General features: G+C 46.6%; 1 protein-coding gene across 2 annotated transcripts; it reads right to left on the bottom strand.

Annotated features, from left to right (window-relative positions):
* Positions 1-24: 24 nt before the first annotated feature.
* On the bottom strand, positions 25-27,686 carry DISP2 (dispatched RND transporter family member 2). Of its 2 annotated transcripts, XM_082239299.1 has the most exons (8): positions 27,391-27,686; positions 15,908-16,360; positions 12,918-12,947; positions 9,549-9,672; positions 8,260-8,372; positions 6,178-6,296; positions 5,137-5,234; positions 25-4,641 (listed from the first exon to the last, which is right to left on the bottom strand). In XM_082239299.1, the coding sequence occupies exons 1-8, from the start codon at positions 27,486-27,488 to the stop codon at positions 1,231-1,233; spliced, it is 4,446 nt and encodes a 1,481-aa protein (XP_082095425.1). In that variant the 5' UTR covers positions 27,489-27,686; the 3' UTR covers positions 25-1,230. The 2 variants fall into 2 exon arrangements, with proteins under 2 accessions (XP_082095425.1, XP_082095426.1); XM_082239300.1 differs by lacking the exon at positions 12,918-12,947.
* Between the last annotated feature and the right edge of the window lie 309 nt (positions 27,687-27,995).

Genomic DNA, 27,995 nt, shown 5'->3' with positions numbered 1-27,995 from the left:
AAATTATTAAGATTTTGAGCCCGGTTTAGGAAACATGTTTATTTTTTACGCTGGGATATCACTTTGACAAGTAAATGTAAAAAGATTGTGATGGTTGAGAGGGCCAGGGCAGGGCGTGACATGGCCAATGGAGAGAGAGAAAGTAAATTGCAGGATTCCATAAATATGCAAACTTGGACATCTCTGTACAGCTTTGAATGAAATACTAATTACCCATATCAGAAAATGAAGAATTACAAGAAAAATGTCTGATGAATTTTAAGCACACTGTCAGTGGGAAAGAGAAACATATGCTGAATTTCTGGTTTAGGGATCTTATATGTTAATAACAAACTTGTTCTCTGCGTGCCAGCTCTTCTGCAGCCAAAACTTCACCATCCACGCACAAGAGGAAGTTATCAGCAGGGGGACTAAGGTTTGCAGAAGGGCACAAAATAAGTAGGAGGGGCAGACTTAAGGGGGCCAAAATAGGAACCCAATGAGGACTGAGCATGCTCAGTGGCCACAGAATCCTGACTGGCAGGGAGGTGGAAAACTGGAGGGGGTAATGGAACAGCATATCTAGGGAAAGGCATGGCTGGCTGGCTGGACCCCAGAACAGAAATGTTCCACGCTGCAATACAATTTCTTGCAGGTTCCACTTGTAAATTACATTGTAGGGGAAAATTGGAGGGGAGAGCAACCACCATTATTTTTGAAGGGCTACTGGTTAGTCTTTGAAAGAAAGTACACCAGATAATATTACTTTCAGCTATCTGAGTACAATTTCCCTAAGGAGATTTGTTTGACTGATGGTGAAAAGAGGGATGACTGAGCTAAAAGACACCTTTTGTGTCACACCATCAATATTCAGTCGGTTAGTAGCAATGATGTTTTAGAAAAGGGTTTCCCTTTGTCTTTAAGATATCCTTTGAGCCATTTACTTCACACTTATTCCACTCATCATCATGCCTCTCCATTTACTCCAAAACGAATTGCACTGGAGAGAATGACAAAGAACTCTTGCTTAATAATCCTGCAGTATAATAGAGAATATGGCACTGTCTATGGAGCAGGCAGTTGAACAGCTGACACTGCAATAACATCTGCCTCTAATCCACACCAGGTTTGCTGGCTTTGTAAAAATGCAACTTGTTCTCGTTTTAGGAAAAGTTTTATACTCACTACTCAAAATGGAAATTAATTATCCTTGCCCCTGAAATAGCAATTATTTCCTCTGAGATGTTCATTTCAGTATCCAGAGTTTTGGGCGCCAGACCGCTTGATCCAAACATCAGGCATATCTGGTTTGCTGTTTGGCAAGACAACTGGATCCTCGCCCCCTACTCCTAACCTTTGAGTTTTCCTCAAACCACTGTTTTGCTGGGATGCTGAAGCCGATGTGTCAAAGACAGTCTCCCTCAGGTCCAGCCTCAGGGTGTCTCTTTTTCCATTCAGGTGACCTCTTTGAGTTGGACAGCAAGAACCAGCTACATCTAAATGACCTGGGCAATAACTGGCGGATTCCATGAGTTTTACGCTTGGTTCAAAGTCACTCAGGGATGTCTCACTGGAGACATTCCGAGCGCTGAAAGAGCTGCCAGTAGAATAAAGGCATCTGTGGAGTTCATACATTTCAGTTTCTGGTACATTACTATTTTCTGAGGTATAATCTGATTTTTGTTGATCGGTGTTGCTTGAGGAGTGAGATTTATTCAGCAGTTTTTCATCGACTGTGCTGGCTGACTGAAGATGGTCCCAAGCTTTATGGCCATATTTTTTACATCTGCAGTCTCTGCAAGGCCTGTCCCTATGACTTTCTGCTTCATTTCCTGAGCTGCTTCCAGGTTTGTAAGGAGAAGATGTTTGCAGGGCTGGACATTGGCAAAGGGCTACATGACGCCCTGCACTCTGTTCCAGCTTCTGTCTGTCCTTTTCAGAGGAAGGATGAACTTCCATTCCAGAGCACTTGCTATCTTGGAGCTGAATGTCTTCAGATAAGACAGATGGGCGATTGGACAACTTGCTTGTGGAGGTGCTGTTGTCAAAGCTGTCACTAAGCTTCCTGGCCAAAGGCTGGAGCTCGTACTGTTCATTTGCACTGTTGGATTCCTGATCTTTTTGTAACCTACTCTGTTTCTCATTTCCCCCACAGGTAAACGTTCTGTTGGAAGAGCTCGGGTCGTCCGAATAGTTTTTTAGAGCACGAGTGCAAGGCCAAATTATTTGTCCACAATTCTTCTCCGGGCCAAAGAAGCAGCACAGAGACTGGAAGAAGAAGCTCGCAAAGCCACAACTGACACACTTGATCATCATCACAAAAATGCCCAGCTTCCTGTAGGCCAGCACGGTGGCAGGGAGCATGATGACACCTGCCGAAAATAAAGCCGAAGTCCCCATGACAGTGGCACAGCTCATCTGCTTCAGGGAGAAGGCTACGCGGCTCAGGCGATCAGGATGCGGACACAAGTGGTAGGATATGCAGTAGTTGACCGTGAAGTCAACGGAGAGACCCACTGCTGCCGAAATGAAGAGAGACTCCACCGCGTTGAGCTGCCACTCCAGGAGGACCAACAGGCCGACAGTTACCAGAACGGTGCCTGTAATTGCTGCGGCGGAGAACAAGCTAAGAAGGACGTTCCAAGTTGTGAGCAAAAGAACCACAAATGAGATGGCTATTGATAAGCCCAGCACTACCATACTCTCTGTGTCCACGCTGTGCTGGAGATTGTAGAGCTCCAGCTTGCTGGTGAACCAGCCGTTCTGAAGCCCCATGGGGGCTGCCTTCATCTCTTCTCTTATCCAGAGGCCAATTTCATCATAGAAATGCTTGGCCTTGCTATAGTTGAAGCTGTAGTGGTAAATGGTTTGAAACTGTAGCACCAAAGCAACCAGGTTGCCCCTTTCATCAAATCTGAGGCCTAGGTCCCGAGTCTCAGCCTCGTCTCTGTTTTGTTCCATGATCATCATCTTGATGCAATGAAGGAAGACTTCTCTGCTGTATGGGAAGGAGAAGTGATTACAGCAGAGATTGAAGCTGTGATCTCTCTTAGAGCACTGACGGCTATCCATCCACCGGTGAAATTCTTCCATGAAGCAAACGGTGGGTTTTTGTTCCAGTTCAGAGTAGTAAAAAGTCTGGTTTTTAACTTTTTGGCAAAAGTCCAGCAGCCATAGCTGAGCTTCAGAATTTTCAATGGTAAATGCTGGGTCCATCACCAGAGTGCCATTGCTCTTGGGGTTAAAGTGATCCCCATTGTCCACTGGGAGTACACCCCATATAATAGTGACGGGCATGTGCAGGTCTTCTCCTCGCTCCAGCCTTTCGAACATAAACTCGTTACAATATTTGGCATCATACCTCTCAAAGGGGTGGCTTAGCCTGAAAACCTGCACAGATGACATCTCTAGAGAAGGCAGTTTGAGCCTAGGGTTCAGACAGGAAATGTAGGCACCCCCTATAGCCAAGGCGGTAAACCAGCAGATCCATATATAGCGGAACTTTATCACCCCACAAGGAAGAACTTTCTCAAATAATAACTTGGCAGTTTCGTGCCAGGTTTTCTGGATACGCCTGAGGATGTGGTGGAGAGAGAGAATGACGCTCTTGTGCCCGCTGTTATTCCAATAGCCCTCTGGTTTATAGACACAGTTCCTTGCTAGGTAACGTTCATACAGCACAACGGTGGAAGGAAGCCAGGTCAGCATGAAGACCAAGTTCACCAGGACAGAGGTGCCCATGTAGATGGCAAAGCATCGAATGGCGGTTATGTAACTCATGTAGCTGGCGTAGAAAGCAGCACCAGTCGTCAGGCAAGATGCTAGCATGAGATACCCAAAGTGGTGCATGGTTAGTCTTACCCACTGCAGTAGCCCGGCGGATGGGTTCTGGCTCTTGCTCAGGTTCCAGAGGTCGAAAAAGACAAAGGTGTGGTTGGCACAAAGACTGCTGAGAATGACTACCGCTGTTAGGTTTACAAAAGGGAAGTAGGAGAATCTAAAGGCCACCTTGTACAAGAAATAGGAAATCATCAAGGTACCAAAGACAATAATTAAGGTGATAAAAGTAATAAAGACCGAGCGCAAATAAAAAAATATGCTTAGAAATATGGCCAGTATCGCCAAGACTGCATACACGGTATCCAGTAATAGGTAGTGCTGGAATAATGTCTGCTTAAGGCCCAGATCCATCCCAGTAATGGACGTGTAATTATCAAACAAGTCCCACGACTCAAGGTTGTTCAGGTAGATGCCCATCATGGATGCTCCTTTCATCATAGGCAAGAACAGCAGGCTGTATTTCAGGGTTGGCACTTGGTATCCCACTGTCTGTGGACTGAGAAAATCTCGGTCAACAAGGAAATGAAGAAGCTGGTAAACAGCACGGAAGCGAGTGCATTTCTCGGGGATTTTGGAGCACTGGGCGTGCTTGTCTCTTTCAGTCTTGGGACCGATGCAAGGAGGGACAAGGACACCTTTGTGATAGTCGGGGGCACACGAACGAAGGAGCACGAGGGTGTGGGAAACATCGGCTTCGGTAACCTCTAAACAAGAAGAGCGGTTGTACAGGGCTGCGATAAAGTTTCCAAGAGACCAACTTGGACAGCACTCGTTGGCTTCAGTACGCTGGCAGAGATTCCCAAACTCTGCATGAGAACGGATCTGGAAAAGCCAAAGGGAAAAAGAATGAATTAGGCCTGCTCCACTTCCATTTCTGTTTTATCCTTTTGACAAATGTCTTGTTCTGAGGATGGGGACTTTTAAAGATTTTGTTCACACACACACCCTATTTCAATCGTCTTTTAAAGCATAGTGTTGTGTTTCAGGATGTAGCATTCTACAGAATTTGTGGGGAGGCTTGTAGCTCAGTGGCAGAGCAGAAAGTCTCAGGTTCAGTCCCCAAGATCTCCAGGCAGGGCTGGAATATCTCTTATCTGAAACTCTGGAGAGCCTCTGCTAGCCTACGGAGACAATACTGAGCGAGCTGGACCAGTGGTCTGACTAAGGCACCTCCTATGTGCCTCTCTGTGTGTATGAGAGAGAGAGAGAAAAACTATATCTGGAAGTAAGGATTTCACACTGATTCAGAAGCGTTAACCTGAAGTTAAAACAGCCCAGGAGTATAAGTGTGTGCATATTCCTTACAGCAATACCAACCTTGTCCTGCTCCATTTGACACATGGATTGTATTGCTTTCAAGTTCCATAAGCTTCCAGCAGTTGTGGACATAAATACCAGCTGAGAATAACTTTTCCCTAAGGGCCAAAATAGTAGGTACAGTTATGTAACAGCAAAGATACCTGACAAACTACTTGGAACAAGCTCTAGACATGTGGGTTGGGGGGGGGGAATGATGCTGTAGGCTGCTTTCACTGTCCTTGTATAACTCTGCTTTCCAAAGAGGTAACCATACAACAAGACTTACCCTGTTTGCTTAAACCATTGGTTACCTTAACTCACTTAAACTTGGGCTATGCCACAACTATCTAATCTTATTGATTTTCTTTTCCTGTTAGCTTGGTTTTAATTGGCATCCTGTGTCTGGTCGTTTATTTAATTTATTAATTATTTTATTTCATAAAATCTATACACTGCTTTATTTTATTTTATTTTAAAACCCTCAAAGCAGCAAATCATTCCAGTTTTTACCCATGTCCTTGGATTACCAATGTTGCACTTGTGGGTTTTTGAGGCTGGGGGATAAGAAACATCTCCGAGTCCTTTCACTAATACTAATGCGCGCGGACACACACACCACACAATATTGGCCAACTCTAAGCTGATTAATATTCTGCAGCCTTTTAAATGTGTCTGTGGGAAGGGGGGGTTGTTTTGCTATTTTTGTCCTGTATTTTACTCTCTGATCCACCCTGACATCTTACAATGAAGAGCGGTATATAAATTTGCTAAAGAAATAAAAGCTCTCACTTTGCTTCCCTGCTTGTCAAATAGGAAATGACGCCTCTTATTAGTTACAGATCTGCACTGAAGGTGTATCATGCAAGCTGAAGGCTCTTAAATGAGTATATGGAATGAGGCAGCTTCAAAAGCCTTCCATAAGAAAAGTTATTTATTGTTGTTGTTGTTTATTGAATTTATATACCGCCCTATACCCTGAGGTCTCAAGGGGGATCACAGAAAACGTCCTTACTTTCTTGCCTTGGTCAGTTCTGGAGGGCAATCTCAAACAAAGCTTACCTGGGGGTCCACAAAAGAAGCCATCCTTTTCATAGTCTGGCTCCACCATCCTCCTCCTTCTTGCTTCTCGTTCGCCTTGTATGGATCTCTGCCCTCGGTTCATGCCTATGTCCCCGTAACTAGCAAAAAAAGAAACAACATTGTCCTGAAGTGAGCATGGTTCTGCAACTCATCTGCATGGCTTTTACAATACAGAGCTGTAAGAAAAGCTTCTCCTTCTCCCTGCTCTCTTGCCCTTGCCTTCTGCCAGGCTTGGATCCTACAGGATGTTTGGAGGGAATGTAAACAGCAGTGTAACTGAAGTAAGTTCCTGCCCCCTCCTGCTTCCTAGCGACCTGTCACCTCACCCCACAGAGAGGGTTTCTTCTTTGAGGGGCACAGAGAGGTTGTAGATGAATGCAGGAAGGAGGAGAGGATGAGGGAGACTTCTGTGATGCTCCTTAAGTTCACCTAACCCTATGCTCACTCAACTTCTTCAAGCAGTGGAAATTCCTGGGATGCAGCACTTACCGAGTGCTGACACTGTTTCATTTGGAAGCAGCCCATGGTGTGTCTTGTTTGCATTTATTTAAAAATATAAAGGCTGGCCGTAGGCAGTGGGATACTTGAAGCCAGGGGTCAACAACCTTTTCCAGCCATGGGCCGGTCCACCATCCCTCAGACCATGTGGTGGGCTGGACTATATTTTTTCGGGGGGGGGGGGATGAATGATTTCCCATGCTCCACAAATAACCCAAAGGTGCATTTTAAATAAAAGGACACATTCTTCTCATGTAAAAACACACTGATTCCCGGACTGTCCGTGGGCCGGATTGAGAAGGCGATTGGGCCGCATCCGGCCCCTGGGGCCTTACGCTGCCTACCCCTGCTTTAAGCACTCCAAGGGGCAGCTAAATCCACTGCCCCACATCAGGGAGAGGGTGAGGGTGAGAAGGGAGGTGTGTGGCACGGCCCATCCTGCACCCTTTAAACTCGCCTGTTTGTCTCAGGGGTGAAGGGCAGTGCCCCATTGCCAGTGATGAAGTAAGAGCCAACTGCCACTGTGCAGGAAGTGGGGTGGGTAACATGGGCATAGCCAGTGCTTTTTTCTGGGGTCAAAATGAGAATACCCCTAAACATATTTTTAGGGGGCGGGGAGCACTGGGCATAGCCCATGTGAAATCCTCAAAAAATTTAAATCTTCAAAAATTATTGAAAAGCATTAAAAATAATTCACTGAGTTTCTGCACCCCAAACAGAAGCCTGTCCCCCATAATGTCTTTTTATTGAGGAGATTTTTACCTGTGACCTCCCCTCCAAAAGCTCAATAACTCCCCCCCCCAACAAAACTCCTGGCTATAATGTCTTGCTCCTTCCTCTATAAATAAGATGCCTTAGGCCAGCCCTCCAGACACATTGATCACACCTATGTTTTATATATGCTGTAAGCTGCCCGGAGTGGCTGGGGAAACCCAGCCAGATGGGCAGGACATAAATAATAAAGTGGTGGTGGTTAGTATCATCATCATCATCCTTGGGGGATGGGAGGCCAGCTTTTGCACCATTCAGAAGAAGACTGGCTAACGATTAGTTTCCATGGAAACACATTGCCTGAATATCTGACTCACAGAAATATGGTAGGAAACAGAAATATGGTAGGAAACCATAATAATTAACATCTTAGGAGACAAGCCTCTGTGCCTCTTGTTTGTTATCCATGTGCTTCCTGCCCCACACATTGTTGCCTCCTCCAGTGTGGAAATATAGACTAGTCTTTTTTCAGTTCCTATTTTATGCTGTTAGGCACCACGTATATTGATGGTTCCACAATACATAACATAATAAGAAATGGGCATTGTTCTTTCTAGAGCAGGAATGCTCAATGGGTTGATCGCGATCTACCGGTTGCGGGGCGTTCCAGGTTGATTGTGTTGAGCTTTTGGTGAAGTCTCCTCCCAAAAAGCTCAACAACTTTGGTTAATCCAACGGGTAGATCACTGCCAGTGTTTTTATAGTGGGAGTAGATCGCAGTCTCTTGGAAGTTGGACATCCCTGCTGTAGTCGAAGATCTGTAATCCATATCCCTGCCCTCAAAACATGTACCTGTTGTCAGTGTGAGGGGAAAGAGAGAGAATCTTCTTATAGCCTGTGTGGCTTTTCATATTCTTCCAGACGGTGAGCTTTCTGCCTATGTCGGTGTCTCGTGGCTCAAATCCCTATTTATAAATATAAAAATGTACATATTTCAAGATGTTATACAAGGGCATTTCTATTTACAACACACCATTGGCTACAGCACTAATCTAATGTGTATGTTCACATGAGTCCTTTTTTCTGAACCATGTACAAGTTTAAGATTTCAAGACTGGATAACCAGAATTAATCCTGAGCAAACCAAGTCTGGACCCATTTTAATGAAGTGTTTTGATAGGTAAGATCTAATATAAATTTAATGGGATTGAACAAATTCCAGTTCATTTCAATTCAATGCAAATCTCTTGTGCAGCTCCCATCCATGTCAATAGGACTTTTGCTACGAGGATTTTGCCTAATATGTAAAGTTTGGATTTAGCCACCCCACACCAGAAAATGCCATAATTTAAATAAGGACTTTATTAAGGTCAGGTTATTTAATGACTTCGGAAAATCTGCAAGAGTGGTTTAAAAAGACGACAGCACTTATAATGTTCCCTTTGTAGTGGAAATTTTACTCAACATTGATCCAGAGCAGAACTCCAATGTATAGTTAGCAGAGTAAAAACTTAAACACATTGCAGGATTCCCCAAAAATAGACCAGAGGCAATTAATATTTCATCCAGCAGAGCTTCACTGCTACTGAAGGCAAATGAGCATAATGGTCACAAATCCAATACGTTCAGGATTGGCACTGTCCATAAGAAGTCCAGTTGCAGCAGACTTAACTGAAACTTACAATAACTTATAAGAAGTCTAAACCTTAACACTATGTACAGAACACCACAACAGAAGGAAGAAAGATAGAGAAAGTGAAACCCAGACTCCTTCTGGCCTATTATTATAGTCAGCATGATCTTGACAGAAGAGATAACAGAACCAGTTTAAACCAGCTGTACTCAGCTTCTCTGAAGGAATAACCCAAACACCATGAACCTTCTGCTTGTTTCTTTCACACAGAGAAGCTTCCTGAACCTTCTTGAACTAATTAGAATAGGAAAGATCAATACTTTCTGTACTAAGAAATGCAAACTGACACTCTGTACATATTTTATTGGAAGTCTGTGGGAGAAGAAATCTTATTAGGCACCTACAAGTATTTGCCAGGGCAACTCTAAAGCATGGAAGAGGGTAACCAACCTTTACATGGAAGGATACTGTATGTCCCTGAGGCAGATCATCTGCAAAAGAAACTTACCATCAAGGGCTCAGAAAAATCAGGCAAATTTCCCACTAATACGCTCACCAGCGTACAGACCAACACGGTCACCGAACAGAGCACTAAGACAGCAACCGGCCACTCAGCAATCACTTGGGACAAACTGGAAAGGAGTGAAAGGAAAACAAGAAGCTGCCATTTCATTTCATTTTCTGTTTCATTCATTTCTCTCTCTCTCTCTCTCTCTCTCTCTCTGTCTCTTAGGTGGCTAAAGGGGGGAGGGACATTTTTCTTTTAACCTTGCCAGTTAAAACCCACACTGGCTACTGGTGTAATCTGGCACCAGGTTTCAGGGTGGGTGCTGGTGGGAGCAGGTCACTGGCTCATGCTTTGGGTTCACAAGTTATTGGTTCAGATTACCTAGGCGCATGGTGACATACTAGGCTGTACCTGTAACTATTCCCCCAAGTCTTCCTAGCTGGAGAACAAGCCACCTACCTGCCTCACTCTGTCCTGAAATTAGGCTCTTCTTTTAACCCCCCCAAATAAACAAGTGGCTAAAAAGTGCCTTCCCCATCCCAGAATGGTTAGGGAAATGACATTAGCATGCATGCTTGGGGGGCTCTGTGGAGCAGTCCTGCGGCTGGGGGCCTGCGTCCTTTGCTCCTGGGGGGTACCTTGTTTGTCATGTCCGCTCTCCATTTACAAAGATGGAGAGGAGGTGTATATAGTAATGGAGCTCAGTTTTTAGCACCATGTACGACCAAATTATTCCATTCCTCTTGGGGTGGAATAAGGGGGAGCTGAGAGGGAAACCCTATCATGTTATTTGAGAGAGGCCCAGCCAAACTAGAGGTTGCCTTGAAGTCTCAGCATTTAACCTTCAGACCAAAAAGCCCATACATGTTAGACATCCCTGCGCCCTCTCTGATGCGAAAATGGGGCTTGAAACGCAGGGGGAAGGGGGTGGCCTTGCGTGTTTCAAGCTACTAATATGAACATATCCTAAGACAGCCTAATGGTTGGCCTCTCTCACTGCAGTCAGAGATAAAACAAGTCACCATCTCTCAGCTTCCTCTTTAAAGCAGCCATTTGGAAGGGGTGAAGCCTGCAATTTTGACTGGAGCAGTGGAGCTAGAGAAGGGGAGATGCTGTGCTGTTTCTGGACTGAAATCTCTCTCTCTCTTACACACACACACACACACACACACACACACTGCATTTAGCCATCTTGCTAGAAGGAAAGAGATGCATAATATATAAGTAGGTAAAGGTAAAGGGACCCCTGACCATTAGGTCCAGTCGTGGCCAACTCTGGGGTTGCGGCGCTCATCTCACTTTATTGGCCGAGGGAGCTGGTGTACAGCTTCCGGGTCATGTGGTCAGCATGACTAAGCCACTTCTGGTGAACCAGAGCAGCGCACGGAAATGCCGTTTACCTTCCCGCCGGAGCGGTACCTATTTATCTACTTGCTCTTTGATGTGCTTTCAAACTGCTAGGTTGGCAGGAGCAGGGACCTAGCAACGGGAGCTCACCCCATCATGGGGATTCGAACCGCCGACCTTCTGATTGTCAAGTCCTAGGCTCTGTGGTTTAACCCACAGCGCCACCCGCATCCCTAATATAAGTAAGTACCTGCCTATTATTCACCAGCAGGACTAGTGTAACAACTTGGGAGTGATTTCTCTTTGGGGGAAATGACGCAGGAGGGAAACATTAGACACTTCCTTCCCCAGCACTACTGCTCCAATCAGAATTAGAACCTCCTCATTTTATAGTTCTGGGGTGGTCAAAAAGAATGTTCTCAAATGTTTCTCAAAATTCTCTTCTGATAAATTTTGGCTCCATACACACCATCCATTTAAAGCAGGCGTAGTCAACCTTTTTATACCTACCACCCACTAATGCATATTTCTTGATGGTAAAATTTCCTTACCGCCCACCAGTGCTCAATGGAAGGAAGATTCAGCTTGTGCTGTAGAACCCCTACCGCCCACCTAGAATCCTGAAACACCCACTAGTGGGCGGTAGGGAGCAGGTTGACAACTCCTGATTTGAAGTATGTAGTTGCCATCAAAGAATCCCAGCAACCGTAGTTTACCCCTCACAAAGCTACAATTCCCAGCACCCTTAATGATCCACAGTGCTCCAGATTCTTTGGGGGCAAGTCATGTGCTTTAAATGGATGGTTTGTACACAGCCTTTGGCTCAGGTAATACTGAACGGAGCTAGATTAGTAGATGAAAGAAGCAACGAGCTGAGAAGGTAAGACTGAAAGGGGCAGGTGCCAAGCCTGCTGCTTCCCTCCCTACGATGAAAATGGTATTAGATGGTTATTAAACTAGATCTACAGCTGCGCCAGCCAGTCCCCATTTTCATTCATGGCCAGAGACATTTGGGGTGGCTTTTCACTGAATATTCTCTGGGCTGGGCTAACATTTTCCAATAGGTTGGCGGTGAAGCACCCAAAAGGAAATATTTCAAAATCCGATCCGATAATTCTTACCAGAGAAATGTTGGCCCTCCATCCAGTCCCTCTACCTTCCCCTGAATTTTCCTATTAACATTTTATTTGTGTTATGCTGCATCTGTCAGAGGAGCAGCTTGGTAGCAGATCTCTAGCTGAGGCAAATAAACAGTGTCATCACTTGGAAGATGAAGAGGCTGTAGCATGCAGAAATGAAGAGATGAGACCGATATCATGCAGTGAGTCAAGATGCTCAACCCAGCAGGCTCAGCTGAATGAAAGCACTTTTCATTTTCTTTTTTGGAAGGACGGTCCCTAGCTTCTGTATTCTAATGCCTTTAGCTACTAGTGTTAGCTTTAGGGCACTAAATCCATTTCAGTAGATATAGGCACAAATTAAGAAGTTAGCAAATGCCTGCTTCACAACATAGAAAGTAATACATATCTTACACACACACCATATTTACACGGTAGAAACACCACAGGGAGCCACTACTGTCTCCAACTACCTGATGTACGTTTGTGTGAAACACTTGTGGGGGAAAGAAAATGTTGACACTTCACATGTTATGTTGAGCATAACGGGGCATGCTAAATGTCGAACGTGCAAAACAGTGCAACGTGCAAAGGAAGGCCATACATGCAGAACAACACGGCAATACCTGGTTCGAGTGTGATATGGGGAAAGCTCTCTGGAAGGCTAGCTTTTCCTTAAAGCTGCGGAGTACATCTCTTGCAAAGCGGGTTGGGTTGGGGGGAGCGGGGGACTCGAAACAGATGGGAAGCTCTTAATGAGGAGCTGTGAACCTACTAATGTAGCTGCAGCTCTTTGCCTGCCTGGGATGTCACCAGGAATAATACATTGCCTCGTTCCTAATAGCAGGGTGTGAGGAGGAGGAGGAGACATGATGATAGGGTAGAGAGATTGATTGTAACCTACCTCTTTGGCATCCTGAACACTTTGTCATGTCTGTAGGGAGAAAGATATTCATTGGCTTATTAATTTCAGCCCAGGCAGAAGTCTCCGTTCATGAGAGTGTTAACCCTTCCAGGCAGGCAAAGGACAAAGTCAGAAGCCTGGGATGCAGTACGAGGCAATGAACCCTAAATAGCATGGTTGGGGGGGGGTTGGCAGTTTGGGTGATGTTGTTGTTGTTGTTAGAATGTCTGGGAGAGACCAGGGTTCAAATCCCTGCTTGGCCATGAAGCTCACTGGGTGACCTTGGGCCTGTCACCGACCTCACAGGGCTGTTGTGGGATTTAAACAAGGAAGGGGGGAATTGTGTTTGCTGCCTTGAGCTCCGTGGAAGAAAGGTGGGGTATAAATGTAATAAAATAAATAAACAAAGAGGTTGTACACACCCCTCCAGCTGTACTTATAAAGATGCAGGGAAGGGCCCATCATTCACGCATCTCCTGTAAGTTCAGCGTCATGCCTCCGCTGACACTGGCACAACCTCGGTGATGGTACCCAAGTCCAACCCATATAGATCAGGTGAAGTACAACAAGGTTGTTGTACAGGTGAGTGAGCTTGTACTGCCAAGGGGACCTCTCACAATGGTGGGGGAGAGAGGCATGATCAGGAAGGGCAAAGAATTTGCAAAGCCAGACTACAGCCATTAAGCTAGAGCAGAAAGGAATTTGTTCAGCCGTTTAGAATTCAAATGCAACTTAATTTAAACGATCTTGCTTTTGATCTTAAAGTGCAGAGCACAAATCAGTCCATACCCTCTGCGGAGCAATGCACTAGGAACAGAGCACTTGCACAAATGCCGCTCTACGTCTAGGAGAAGGACCTATGGGAAGCAAAAGTTAATGGCAAAGAAGACGTGCAGAACAGAGCATGTGGGAGGAAAAGCAGAAGAAGCTGGAAGGCACTGGATTGTCATCTTAGATCCTAACTTTCCTTGAGGGTGAATTTTAAGGCGAGAATGCAAAGTATTCTTGGTAGCACCAAGGGGAGGGAATGAATGAATGAATGAATGAATGAATAAATAAATAAATAAATAAATAATACTTTTCCAGAGATGATATTGTACAGATTGAGAACAACAACCAAAACCAAATCCAATAGTATCCAAAACTTGAGAATAGTGAAAACAAGATTCAAATCGGGAGGCTCATTCATTAGAAATTGGGCAAGTAAATTTGAATTAGAAGAATTTGCTTCAGAATTTTGTTAAAGAACACATGTGCATGCACACACGCACACACACACAAAGGAATAGCAAAATCCATTCAATGAACTTTAAAAGCAGAATGCTGCTGTTTGAGGACTGGGTAGGGGAAAGTGTATTAGGCTCTAGAGTGGCCACTTGCACATTAGCCAAAAAGGAAGAAATGCAAAATGCATCACTGCAGAATTATAAGAGAGGGTATTGATCTACCTGTGCTACTTTATTTGTAGAGATTCAATTTCAGGCATAATGACTATAATTTATATAGAAATGTAACACACCCCACTATTGTGAGGAAGGCTGCCACCAGGTGACCTCAGGTGACTTAGTCCTCAGTTCAGGTGCTGATCCTTGCTGCTCTTCCTTCTTTTAAGTTGGACTAGGACTGGGCAGCCCTTCAGAGAGGGGAGTCCTTCCAGCTGAGAGCTTCCCTGTGCAAATCAGCACACATGCCTTCCCTAAGACTCACATTTCGCACCATGTCTGAAAAACCAGGGCAAACTTTCTGGAGTTGTTTCTGCCTCGGCAACGTTATGAAAAAAATGAATTGTTAAACTAAAACACAATGGCTTGTCTGTTTGTTTTCTTGAGGAACAAACACACAAAGGGCAAAACCGCAGAAACAGCTCACAAGAGATAGAGCTGCATATAATAGAAGCACGACATTTTCATGGCGATTTAGAGGGAGGTTGAACTCCCAAGAGTGTATTCAGATCTTAAAAGTAAGGCAGCAAACAGCCCTTAGACTGGCCTGGAGCCAGAACGAGGATCGTTAAGTTTCAGCTTGTAAAGGAGTATTAGCATCAAAATTAAGTGACTATTGCCTTTATGTTACTAGGTGCCTCTGATAAATGAGCAAAGGGGGAAGCGTTTTAAAAACATGGGAGTAAGGCAAGCCCACAAACCCAATTCACCCCCTCCCTAAAACTATGCTCGGGTTTGCCACTGACTCTGCACCCAACTAGGGAACCATAACCCATCCTGGTTACCTTATGAGTGTACCTGTAAAACTGAAGCATGTTTGTTGCATTCCCTTTTCTAGGTACACATAGAAATAAAGGAAGCTGTTTTGCATTTGTCCATCTAGGCTAGCATTGTCTGTTCTGACTGGCAGAAACTTTCTGGGGCTTTCCTTCACCCAGCTGCATAGCGTGGGTTGTCAGCACCCGGGGCAAGGCAAGTAATTTGCGCCCCCCTAACCCCTAACCTGCCGCCGCTGCCAGCTTCTTTTTGCTGCTGCCTGGTCTGGTCTGGTGTGGTTCTCTCCCGCGCTCAGCGCTGCGCTGGGCAGCCGCTGCACTGTCCCTCCCCCAGATAGTCCCTCGCTCTCTCTCCACACTGCACGCCTTGCTCCCACCCCCTCCACAGTGGGCGGCGACCCAGCGGCTCAGATCGGATTCGCACAGCCAGCACTGCAGTGAGAGAGAGTGAGTGAGCCAGGTAGGGGCAGAGAGCTGTGAGTGTGAGCACCCCCCCCCGATGTTGCGCCCAGTGCGGCTGGCCCCCCTGCACCCCCCATGCTACACCACTGCCTTCACCTAGTCCTTTTGTGAGCTGAAGATATGGGCGGGGGCTGCATGCAAAGCACATGCCCCACTGCTAAGCGATGGCCTAAAGTGCCCACTGAAAAACAAAATGCATAAAAGAGGATTTCAGAGGCACATGGTACTCCACAGAGCAAGCCAAGACTCTCCATCTCCTTATCCCTTGATGAAGGAGGCAGTGTAACCTGTTACAGTCATCTGTCCTCACCTGACCGTGACGACATGGTGTTGCACTGGCCGTAACTGCTGCTGGTCGTGGGGCCACTGTTTCCATCTCATGTCCGCTGCCTCGTGCTGGGGAGTTGACGACGAATCCCCACTGGAGTGATGGGAGCACAAGGTGGCCCTCTCCCCATGGCCTGGCAGGGGAGGCAAGGCATAGCTGCTTCTGGCTTCTTGCTGGTTGCAGTGGTAATACAGGTGAGGCTGGAAGGAGTCCTGGGAGCCAGAGGGCACCTGCCCGTTGGATCGAGTGGAGATTGGGGCATGCATATGGCTGGAAGAGGCCTGGTGGTATCTCGCTGAGCTGGAAGAAGCATCAATGGGGCAGTGATGGACGGGGCATCTCTGTTCCCAGGAGCCTCCGCTGGAGCTCGGCTCCGTCTTTCTGATCTCCGGCACATTAAGACAACTTTGACAAAGCTCTGGCTTTACTTTTTCCCTGTGAGAAGAAAGGGGTTTGCTTTTCTTTATTGCTTTCCCATGTAAAATGTATGCCAAGAGGCATTCATTGTCTCGGCAATCACAGAGAGGAAGTTCCTTACGTGAACAGTAACCAATAAAACACTGAAATGGCAACAGAAGAACAGAAGCAGCATAAAAGCTTTATAACACAGCAAAACGATTATCCCTCAAACGACTGCCTGTATCGGAAGGTTTTCCGCCGGCGATATTGTGGCATGCCACCCCAATCGCTGAGCAGTGCGAGATCCCTGGGGCTCCCGGCGCTGACCCAAGGTCTGTGTTTTCTTTTGGAATTAGGCACAGTAGAGACTGTGGTGTCTTTAGGATATATGGATTATTTATACATAATATACAACCTGAGCCTACAATGGAGGGGTTCAAAGCATTAACAGCCCCAAAGAGTCTTGTTTCTTCCATAGCCACAAACCTTGGATTCAAACAGAAATCAAACATGACCCCCATCTTTGTTTGCTGCTTCGCTTCTAGCCCACATCACCATAACTCAACTCTAAACTCTGCTTCATCCATCTAATTATTTGCCCCACCCATAAAGGAGTCCCACCTGTTTGCCATCTCACACAGAGCCCCTTTCCTTTGTTTCTCTTAATGGCCCATCACCCAGGTGATCACCTCAACACAGGAAGCTAGCCTGGCTTATACGTTAACATTTGCTGGATCCAGGAGTTAGAAGGATTACACATACTGTACAACCTACTTTCTCCCCCCCCCCTCTCGCCGCCCCCAAAACCCCTCATAACAATATTTAGTTAAGAGATGGTACAAAGAAAATAGGAAGTTTTATGCCCACTGAGTATTATCTACAGATGAGATGGAGGATAGAGCTTGGATATTCATCACTACAATCCATTACAATGAATATGAAAATGAGAACTATAACGCACTGATAGGAATAGGCACCTTGCAGATTAATGAATTTGTAGGCACTTTTTAAAGCCCTTTATTGCACTTTAGAATAATTGAGAGAAAGTGTACACATGGATGTGCGTTCATTTTTACTATGTACTTAGTGTTAGATTTTCTAAATTATTGTTAGATTTTCATAAAATACATTGAAGATGCTTTGACAGCAATGGGCCAAAGAACAGGGCTTCCCAGGCTGATTATAAAGCTTGGGCATTTTCATAAGGGGCGGGTGAACCTTAAGGAAGCCTGCTTGTCAGGGGTGGCCTATCCTGCTTTACCACCTGAGGAATGGTGCCCCCACTCCATGCCACCCCCCCCATTTGCTGCCACTGGGATGCCTCCCGTCTCTCTGAACTTGGCGAGAGCTGGGGCAGCAATGCTGTATAACAGAACGTCTCCCTCTTTAAAACTTGACTGGTAGTTTAAACCAACAATAAAAGTAAAGGTAAAGGTACCCCTGACCATTAGGTCCAGTCGTGGCTGACTCTGGGGTTGCGGCACTCAACTTGCTTTATTGGCCAAGGGAGCCAGCGTACAGCTTCCTTGTCATGTGGCCAGCAGGACTAAGCCACTTCTGGCAACCAGAACAATGCGCAGAAATGCTGTTTACCTTCCCGCCGGAGCGGTACCTATTTATCTACTTGCACTTTGACGTGCTTTCGAACTGCTAGGTGGGCAGGAGCTGGGACTGAGCAACGGGAGCTCACCCCGTCGCGGGGATTCGAACTGCCAACCTTCTGATCGGCAAGTCCTAGGCTCTGTGGTTTAGACCACAGCACCACCCACATCCCCTTAAACCAACAATACCCGCTAGTTATTTTCAGACAAACAATTTCCTGCATTTCATTCCGTGTGCGGGGCAGGAGAGGGAGCACAACCCCTCCTGATTATGCGGAGTCCCGCTTGCATGGGTCACCTATACACCTGCAGCTGCTTGGGTGCAGCCCCCGCTGATGTCTGTACTCAACATGTGATAATCAAGAGTGGGGCGTTGGGGCATTCAGCATTGGGGCAAGGTTGCTCCACTTTCAGATCACATTTTGAGAAAATGTGAGCTTTTTGTCTGGAAATCTGCATATAAGCCTTGAAGCATTTTTTAGTGATTTTCAGGACCTATTTTTGTTTCCTTAATGCAAGTTTCTAGTTCCCACGGTGGCACAGCAATGCTAAGTTATTGTGGTATGTAAAAAGTAGCCCAAACTCATAAACTTTCAGCCCGAATGCTTTCAAATGTCAGGGTATCAATTCTTTTAAGAGTCCACATGTGAGTGTAAACATTTAAGAATAAGAACATTATAGAGTAAGTGAAAAGTCCACATTTACTTACAGTACTCCCACACCTGCCTGATTGAAAATGACAAGCCAGTTTTCTTAACTGTGTGCTAAGGAAATTCGCAGACTCATAAACATTTTTTGCTATGACCTTCAATGATGAACAGGAAGGCCAGCACTATTTGTTAACAGTGATCCAAGTTATCACTTCATTTGGGCGGCACATCAATACGATTTTCTAAGGGAAATATTAGATGCCAGGCATATTTAATCAAGAGAAATTGGTATCTTCGTTACATTGCGATACTGTCAAATTTATGGTCATCCATCAATTCACTGATGGGGATCCAAGGACAAAGCAACAAAAGGAGAGATCTGGATGGGCAGTGAGATTCCCGGTCATAGCACGAATGTATATTCAGAACTGTTGAGGCTACAGTGGGAGCAGAAATGTTCTCCCATCCATGGAACAGTAAAAGCCTGCAGCTTCCAAGTTATGGTCTGACAGCTCTGTTTTTGTCTAGACCAGCTGGATGCAACCAAGAAAGAAACAAAAGAGATATTCAGCAAAGCAGACAGCAAGGAAGAAAAGGTGGGAGCCAACAGCTCTAATTGTGTATCACAGCTGCTTGACTGCCACCCCTTATTTGTCTCTCCTATCACTTTCATAAGCCAATGTAGAGAAGATACCTGATCTTGACCAGAATCCAGCAGTGCTAATTGGAAAGAGGAGAAGAAAAGGGATGCAATCAAACATACAATAATCGGAGTAGTGGGGCTGATGTGGAAGCATTCGCTTGTTGTTTGTTCTTCTCCCCAGGATCGAGCTCAAGGCAAACCAGTGGCCGACTGTGCAAAGCACTGATTGGCTGCCACCTGTGACATCATGAGCCTCCCATTCTTCCAAAGTAAAGAATATCAAAGCAGCTGATCATGACAATATATTAGGCATGACTGGGATGAACATTCCATAAAGCAGTGTTTCCCAACCTTTTTTGGGCAAAGGCACACTTGTTTGATGAAAAAAATCTCGAGGCACACCACCCATTACAGCCCCGTGACGTCAGCGCACAGCGTCACGCCGGGAGGGACGCACGAAAGTGTAAGTTTCAATTTTTTTCCCTCCCCCTTGCCGGGGAACCTCCAAGCTTTGGGGGGGGGGAGGAGGCAGCAAAGCGAGGGACTGAGGGACTCCTCCAACGACAAGGGTTGGGGAAGAAGAGAAAGGGCTATTCCGCTCCAGTCACGGGAGGGGAATATGTACTGGCCCAACTGGTGTGCGGTCTTCGGAAAGCGGGGTGCGGGAAGGAAGCCTAGGCTCGGGGTCCACCGACCTCGGCGGAGAAAGGCAACAACCGGAGCCGATGACGAGCCGGCGCGTGCGTGCAGCGGCTGGCCTCGAGCTCGGGAAGCTGCGCGCGGCGATGTTGACGCGGGGCGCGCGAGAGCTTGGGGGCGGGGGGGCGGGAGAGAGAGAGAAAGAGTTGGCAGCACCAGGCGCTGTTACTTATTGCGCTGCGGACGCTGCCAGCAACTGCGGTGGTTGTGCAGCGGCCGCCGCCGCAGAACGTCCTCGTCAGTCAGCTGAGCTGCCTGGCGGCGTAGGGAGCCGAGGGGCGGGGCTTCCTTTCTGAAGGAGCTGAGGGTGGGGGTCCTCCGGCGCCTTCGGCAAAACGGCGCCGGCCCAGAGCGCTTCTAGGAGGCTGCCTTTGTGCGCGACGTAAAGCCCTCTTTCCCTCCCTCCAGCCCCGTGTCACCTGTGGAAAAGGGGGCTGGATCCAGTGATGCAACTCGGAAAACTGTTAGGGAAGCCAGAGCAGGAAAGTGAGTGGGAGGCGGCGCCGCCGCTTTAACCCACGTTTCCTTTTTGAAAGAGAAACTTAAGTCAGTGTTTCCCAACCTTTTTTGGACTCGCCCGCCTCCCTCCAGGCAACATCTCGCGGCACACCAGGCAACATCTCGCGGCACACTAGTGTGCCGCGGAACACCGGTTGGGAAACACTGCCATAAAGTATGCACCTTTGTTGATATCGTCCTCCTTTCCCATCAACTTCCTTACTTCAGAAAAACTTTTTTTTAGGATCTTTGTGTACCAGTGTGTGCATGCGTGTGGAGGGCACTCACCCAGAAGAACGTCTCCCTAAGGTATGCAGCCTGTTGAGACTTTTTGGTTTTTATAGGTTAGGGCCAACACTTAAACAGTGGCCTAAACAAACTGGAAAACAAACTGCATTTCCCCCCAATAACCAACCTTGCACACTTTCCTTATCTCATTCCCACAGAGTGCCACTTTTGAATTAAGTGAAGTTGTTAAACACTCTTCAAAGGTAAGTAGGATGGCATATATCATGGTGGCTAGGGGGTTCTTGGACTTGGGGGTTACAACTGTCCACTCATTTCCAGATAAGTTGGATTTCTCACCATTAATATGGAGCAGAACCACATTGGTTAATGCCAACCATTAGGCAGAGTGAGATGGCTGCCTCCTGTGCTTGTGGTGGGGGTGGCAGCAGCAAGGCTGGGGGGCAAAGTGTGTGCCACACAGCCTCCCCTGCATCCCCAACTCCTCGAGAGATTCTCTCCATGGGGTCTCGTAAAAAGGTAAGTACATATCACTTGGGAAGGCAGGCGAACTAATGCCAGTGTACTGGAAGAAGCAAAGATCACCAGTGCTGAAGCAATGATTCTTCAACATCAACTTTGTTGGACTGGTCATGTTGTGTGGATGCCCAATTATTGTCTTCCAAAGCAACTACTCTATTCCAAACTTAAAAATGGAAAGCGTAATGTTAGTGGTCAACAAAAGAGGTTTAAAGACTCTCTCAAGGCAAATCTAAAAAAAATGGAGTATAAACACTGACAACTGGGAAACACTGGCCTGTGAGTGCTCCAATTGGAGAACAGCCTTTACCAAAGGTGTCATGGGCTTTGAAGACACTCGAACTCAGGAAGCAAGGGAGAAATGTGCTAAGAGGAAGGCACGCTTGGCAAATCCACACCGTGATCAACTCCCATCCGGAAACATATGTTCCCACTGTGGAAGGATGTGTGGATCCAGAATTGGCCTCCACAGTCACTTATGGACTCACTGCTAAGATTGTGTTCATGGAAGACAATCTTACTCAGCTATGAGTGATCACCGAAGAAGGAGGAGGAGGAGGAGGAGGAGGAGGAGGTGTCCTCACCCATGCCAGATGGCCCAGGAGGCCTCAATAACTAAAGATAGCAAAAACATCAGAAAGGTTCAGGAGAATGAACAGGTTCTCACTCCTCCTGCTAATCAACCAGTCCAGTTCATCTACCCAAACTAGGCTTAAAGGTGGCCTAATAAGAACCAAGTTAGCTGTCATCCAGAGGTTTCTAGTTCTGTACCACCATGGACTGCTCAGTCACATGACCAAGAAATGGTAAACTAGAGACTGGCACCGCAATAGTAAATTGTTCAGTTTTAGGGGTTCCAGTGATTACATTTGTTTGTTTATTTCACATGAATACTTGTTTGTTTCATTAAATGTATGCACCGCTGGACTGTTGAAAAAACTCTTGAAAGCAGTTTAAAATCAAAAGTCTGACAAAACACCCCACAGTTCCTCATCTGGTATCTGCCTATCTTACCCAGGTATTATGATTTCAATTACTGTACATTCATGATTAATTTCAATTTTTTACCCAGCCTTCACCACAAGGCCCCATACAATATTACACAGTTTGCTTTCTTTATTAGATTTATATACCACCCTTCGTCATAAAATCTCAAGACAGTTCACAGCATTTTAAATCACAGCCACAATAATAGGGTGTGTCCTAAATGTATATATCCCAGGCCACAGTAAAGAGCTGCATCTTCAGCATTTTTGATTGTAGAAGCTCAAAAAGGTGAAACCTCTGGATCATTCCTGAACCCTCGATTAGCATTTGCTTGCAGCTCACAAAGCTGCTATTATAACCAGAAAGAGGGAGGGGCGGGCTAGAATCACACCAGCCAGTAATACAAAGGGATCCTGTGGCTATATTGTAAGACAACACTAAAAGCTGGCAAACTTTTCTGTCTTGTTTTTCCTTTTCCTTCCAAACTGGCTTCCCTCTGCAGTGAGACTCTAAATCAAATATTAAGGTTAGCAATTAGTTCCTCTAAACAAACAACCAAACAACACTCTCTCTGCTGATCAATGATTTTGCATTGTTTGCAAAGTTTCTAAATAGGCATCACATTTTTTAAAAAAAACACACACCTGGAATTCACAGTAAAAGCTTTCTTAATGGAATCTTGTAATGGGATTTTAATAAAGGGTTAGAACAGAATGATAGACTTCTGGAGTCAAGAGAGTACAATGCCTAAAACAGGAAGGGTAGAACATGGATTGAGAAAATGTGATTTCTTCCCATTCAGACACTCAAGATACGGTGGCTATAGTTTTGACAAAGAAATCAAGGCTGCATCTGTTCTGGAAGAGACATAAGAAGGAAGTCATGCATCTTTAAAATGCATCTGCCACCCACAATAAAGCTGATCATTCTCATTTTCTATATAAACAGATGCTTCCAATGTACGAAATAGTAAAGCAGCTAAAGACATAGTATAAGATAGTTATGGTACAATGCTAAACTATGGCACATGTATTTTTATCCTCCCACATCTCTTGTCAATAATGCCTCTTTGTGAGGCACCTTTTTCATCTCACACAGAGACCTATCAGTATGCAAATAATAGTGAGATCAGGCAGGACCCAATTAAGTCACTGAGGAAAGGTGAGTGTCTGAAAACCTCTGAATTTTTTTGCTGAGCATTCCACAAACAAGTCTGTAGCTGTAAATCAGCAAGCAGAAAATTTGAGGAGTGTGCTGCAGGCTGAGCCAGTAATGACATCATTTTGGAATGAGTTCACAATGACATAGCTTTGGACATGTCGAGATTTAGGGTTCTATACTTGCCAGCCATAAATGCGTAGTTCAGAGGCAATGCGTTTCATTGAACCTTTTTGTATAGAGTGAGAATGAAGCAAGTGTGTGTGTTCCACAGAACTCTTTACTAGGCTACAAAGTTATATATAAAGACAGCAATAGAATATAGAACCCAGTTTGAGGGAAGTAGCTAGAAAAAAGGCCATGGGCACAATCTTATTTGACTAGAAAATTACTCAAACAGGCAATGAGATATGCGGAAAGCAAAATTCTAGAGCCTATGGTTAAAGTGCGACAGCAGTTGGTTCAGAATGAAGTGGTCCATGAGCAACTAGAACATGCCAACGAGGACATACAGTATTCCCCAATGTTAGAAAATCACTGGCTTCCCATTTCTTTCCAGGCCTATTGTGTTGATTTTGACCTATAAATCCCTATACAGCTTGGGATCAGGATTGCCTGCTCCCATATGACCGTCTCTGCTGTCTCAGTTAAAGTGGGAGACAACCATGGATAGAGCCTTTTCAGTGGTGGTGCCCAAGTTGTGGTATTTGACTGACACCTATTCTCATAACCTTAGGCACCAGGTGAAAAACAACAACTGTCCTATTCTCCAAACCTTCTTATTAAATGGTTGTATTACTTTGGTGTAATGTAATGTGCTAATGAACTTTTACTTTTGTTTTGTTGTCTCTTACGCTTATCCTTCTTCGATTATTGTAGGTTTGTTGCTTTGAATCAATTGGTGTTCAAACCTTCATTGTAAACCACTTAAAAACCGCTTTGTTATTGCAATTGGGAGTTAGAAATCATTGCTGATCTGATGCAAATCACCAAGAGATCTTACCAGGGGAGCCTGTTCCATCTTCTGCCCACCTGTCAACAGCTTAACTGTCATCTACTCAACTAGGTGTATGATCTCTAATGCTCCAGAGAGAGGAAAATAGTTTTTGAGATGTTATGGAACATAGTTTGGGAATCCTTCCTGTTCCCAGCCAGCTATAGTTGAAGTACCAGTCTAAGAAACATAAAACGCCTTTAGCATGTTTTGCTGACAACACAGTGTATATGCAAATTCCATTAGGCTATAACATTCTCTCACTGGAGCTCTCAACTAATTGCACTGCTTTTCAAACAAGCCATCCATCCATTAACTTTAAATACACTTGTGTGTTGCAAAACTACAATGCAGGTGCTTTTATGGGCATCCTGAAAGAACAGGTGTTTCTCTTCACTGTGGTTTGACCAAGAAGAGCGGCTAGGCTTTGTTAAAGCAAAGGTAAAGGTAAAGGTACCCCTGCCAGTACGGGCCAGTCGTGTCCGACTCTAGGGTTGTGTGCTCATCTCGCTCAAGAGGCTGCGAGCCGGCGCTGTCTGAGGACACTTCCGGGTCACGTGGCCAGCGTGACGAAGCTGCAGCTGGCAAGCCAGCACCAGCATAGCACACGGAAATGCCGTTACCTTCCCACTATAAAGCGGTACCTATTTATCTACTTGCACTTAGGGGTGCTTTCGAACTGCTAGGTGGGCAGGAGCTGGGACCGAACGATGGGAGCTCACCCCGCCGCGGGGATTCGAACTGCCAACCATACGATCAGCACTGCGGTTTTACCCACAGCGCCACCCGCGTCCCTTTGTTAAAGCAAAAGCCACCTTTAATTACTGTATTTTTCCATGCATAAGACGCCCCCTATTTTGGGGACTCAAAAATAAGAAAATGGGGGAGATTGCCCCTGTGTATAAGACTACACCCCCTTTTTAAACATTATTTTTAGTATAAAAAACCTAGTCTGATACACGGAAAAGTACGGTATGTCTTTTTCAACCAATGTGGGAATGCACTGAAAACCAACAAAGTTCAAGGGCTATTATTGTTGCAGAAGATTCACATATATGGCTACTGAACACAAGAAGGATCCTGCTGGGCCAAACCAAAAGTCATCTGGCCCATCCAACATGCCATTTCTGTATCTGGTTTACAGCACAGGGGCACAGGCAGCTGCCTTGTAATGAGCCAGACCATCTAGCTCAATATGACTGGCAGGAAATAATTCAGGAGTCTGGGTAGGAGTCCCCCCCCCCCAGCCCAGCCTAGCAATGTCAAGAATTTAACCTGGGGCCTTCTGGAAGCAAAGCAGATGCTCTACCTAGCTGTGACCCTTCCCCATTAGAGAATTTTCAGTTGGAGAAATAGAATTTTAATGACTGAGAGCCATCACTTGATCCCTCCTTCCTGAATTTTGAGATCACACTGAGCTCAGCTCAAATGCTCTAATGGGCACGGGTGGCATCAGCTGTCTATGGTTCATACTGTTAGAAGGAAAGCCATCATTGCTCCACTTGGAAGGCCAGTTTGGGTTGCAAGCCAGTTAATTCCTCTGCATGCTTTCATTTCATTAAATCCATTGTGGAAAGCTGGGTGTAGAACATCTGCTTTACACATCTTCCTATGTTCCTAAATAAGGGAGGGAGCAGGCTGATCAGGCCCTACCTGCCTTCAGACCTTTGATTATTGGGGTGGGGCGAAGTTAATCTGCAATTCAGTCTGTTTCAGTCCATGAAAGAATTGATCAGCGTTTGCATCCCTCCCTTCGATTTTAAACCTATCCGTGTTGATTATAAACACACACCTACCTCCATGGCCCGTGAAGGGAATCCAAGACGAAGCTCTCCTTAAAGAGAGCTTCCTTAAAGCAATGTTTCCTAAACCCACGTCCCAGCACCCTACTGATTTCTTCCTCTAAGGCTATAGTTGGGACCTCCTTTTCTGATAGCGCCTGGTTTCATTCCCTTGCACCCTGCGGGGGTGGCGGCAACTTGAATAAAATATTGGGGGACCCCAGGCAAGTCCCGTCCCGCATAATCGATCACAAGACACGGGGCACACATACGCACACACTATTTGAACGGCATCGCCCATCAACTTTGGGGCGGGCGTTTGGCCCTAGGAGTTGGCTCCAATTTCAAAGATTCCCCCCCCCCCCCACGCGGCAGATATATTTCTAGATCACAACATTTGCCGTTGTTACATATCCGGCACCCTCGGATCAGCAGCTATCAAAGCCACAGTGTATTTTAGTGAGGGCGAGAGATCGAAGGCAGCCCAGCCCAGCCTTGGCTCCGCCTTCTTGGAAACTGCGGAGCGAGGGAAGCTGGGCGAAATATTGCCCTGTCGCTCCTTTTGTTCGTGGCGCCCCAGCAGAGGGCTCCTCGTTGTCGTCGCTTTCCCTCGATCCCGGGCTGCCGGGCGGAGGAATCCTCTCCCGGACACAAAGGACAGCTCCTCTTCGCGGATCGAGGGCGACGCGCGTCCCTTCAATCGAGGATCAAAAGACGCCCCGCAGCGTGGCGACAGATGCGCCGACGGGGATCCTTCGCCCGCTCAGGCAGGCGCGTCAGCCCCCCTGGCCCAGTGAAGGCGCCTGATTCGGGTGGGTCTAGTTTCCCGGAGCTTCGCGAGGGGGATTCGAGGGAACCGCCAAGCCGTCGCAGAGCAACGCCTTCCCGCGGCGAATCCCAGAACAATAGGCTTGGACCTCGGGGACACTGCCGCGCGCCTTCCTCCACCCCTCGCTCTGCAAGGCCAACTTTCCGAGGATCAGCGGCGATGTGGCCTGCGGCGGCGATGCAACCGGGTGGGGTGGGGTGGTGCTGGAAAAGCAGAAAGTCCTTCTCTCCCTAACCCCCCCCTGTCCACTCCGCCGCCCTTCTCCCACCTCCCACCGCCCAGGGGAGATCGGCTCCATTGTCTAGGAAAGGAGCGGGAGGTGCAGGGGACGGAGCGCGCGGTGGCGGCGGATAAAGGAGCGGTGCACCTCAAGGACACCCCCGAAGGGTCAGGGAAGGAGGAGGAGATGGGCACGCGGCGTTTCCTCGGCCGATGGGCATCCCCTTGGAGGCTCGCCTTACCTGGAGGTGCATCCCGCTGTCTCCGGGCGCCTCGACTCTGCTCTCTGGCCGGCAGCCGCCTCCCCGTCTAGCGACTGGGAGCCCGCCGCGCCCTCCATGGTCCTCGTCGGCGCCGTGGCCTCCTGACCGCAAAAGCGCCGCCTTGGTGGGGAGGGCGGAAGGCGCTGTCCGCAGCTCCTCGGTGCTGAAAGCGGCTGCTCCCTCGGCCGAGAAAGCGCGTGCGCTAATCCTAGGAGAATCGGCTGGGGAGGGGACCGGGCCGAGCCGGACACGTGGTCCAATAGCAGCGAAGGGAGAGGGGAGGGGAGACACGCTTTGGAGCGGGGGCTGGGGCTGCTGCCCAGTTGGGCTGATCGACCTCGTTATGACCGAGAGCATATCCACGAGGGTGATAATGGACCTATGGTCCTCGGTGCCTTCGAAGTATCGGTGCTTTTCCAGTCTGGATTTATTTCCACAAATTCTGGAACTTAGTAGACCTCAAATCCATCCAGAAAAGAAAAGAAACTTGCATTTGAATGCCAAACTTCTTGACCAGATGTTCCGATAAAGGAGCAGGAGCAGTAAACATTACCTGAGCTCAGCATGCCAGTCGCTTCTTAATT

Source organism: Podarcis vaucheri, assembly GCF_965113315.1.
Source record: "Podarcis vaucheri genome assembly, chromosome: 1".
Taxonomy (NCBI): Eukaryota; Metazoa; Chordata; class Lepidosauria; order Squamata; family Lacertidae; genus Podarcis; species Podarcis vaucheri.
This window is presented reverse-complemented; position numbering and strand designations above follow the sequence as displayed.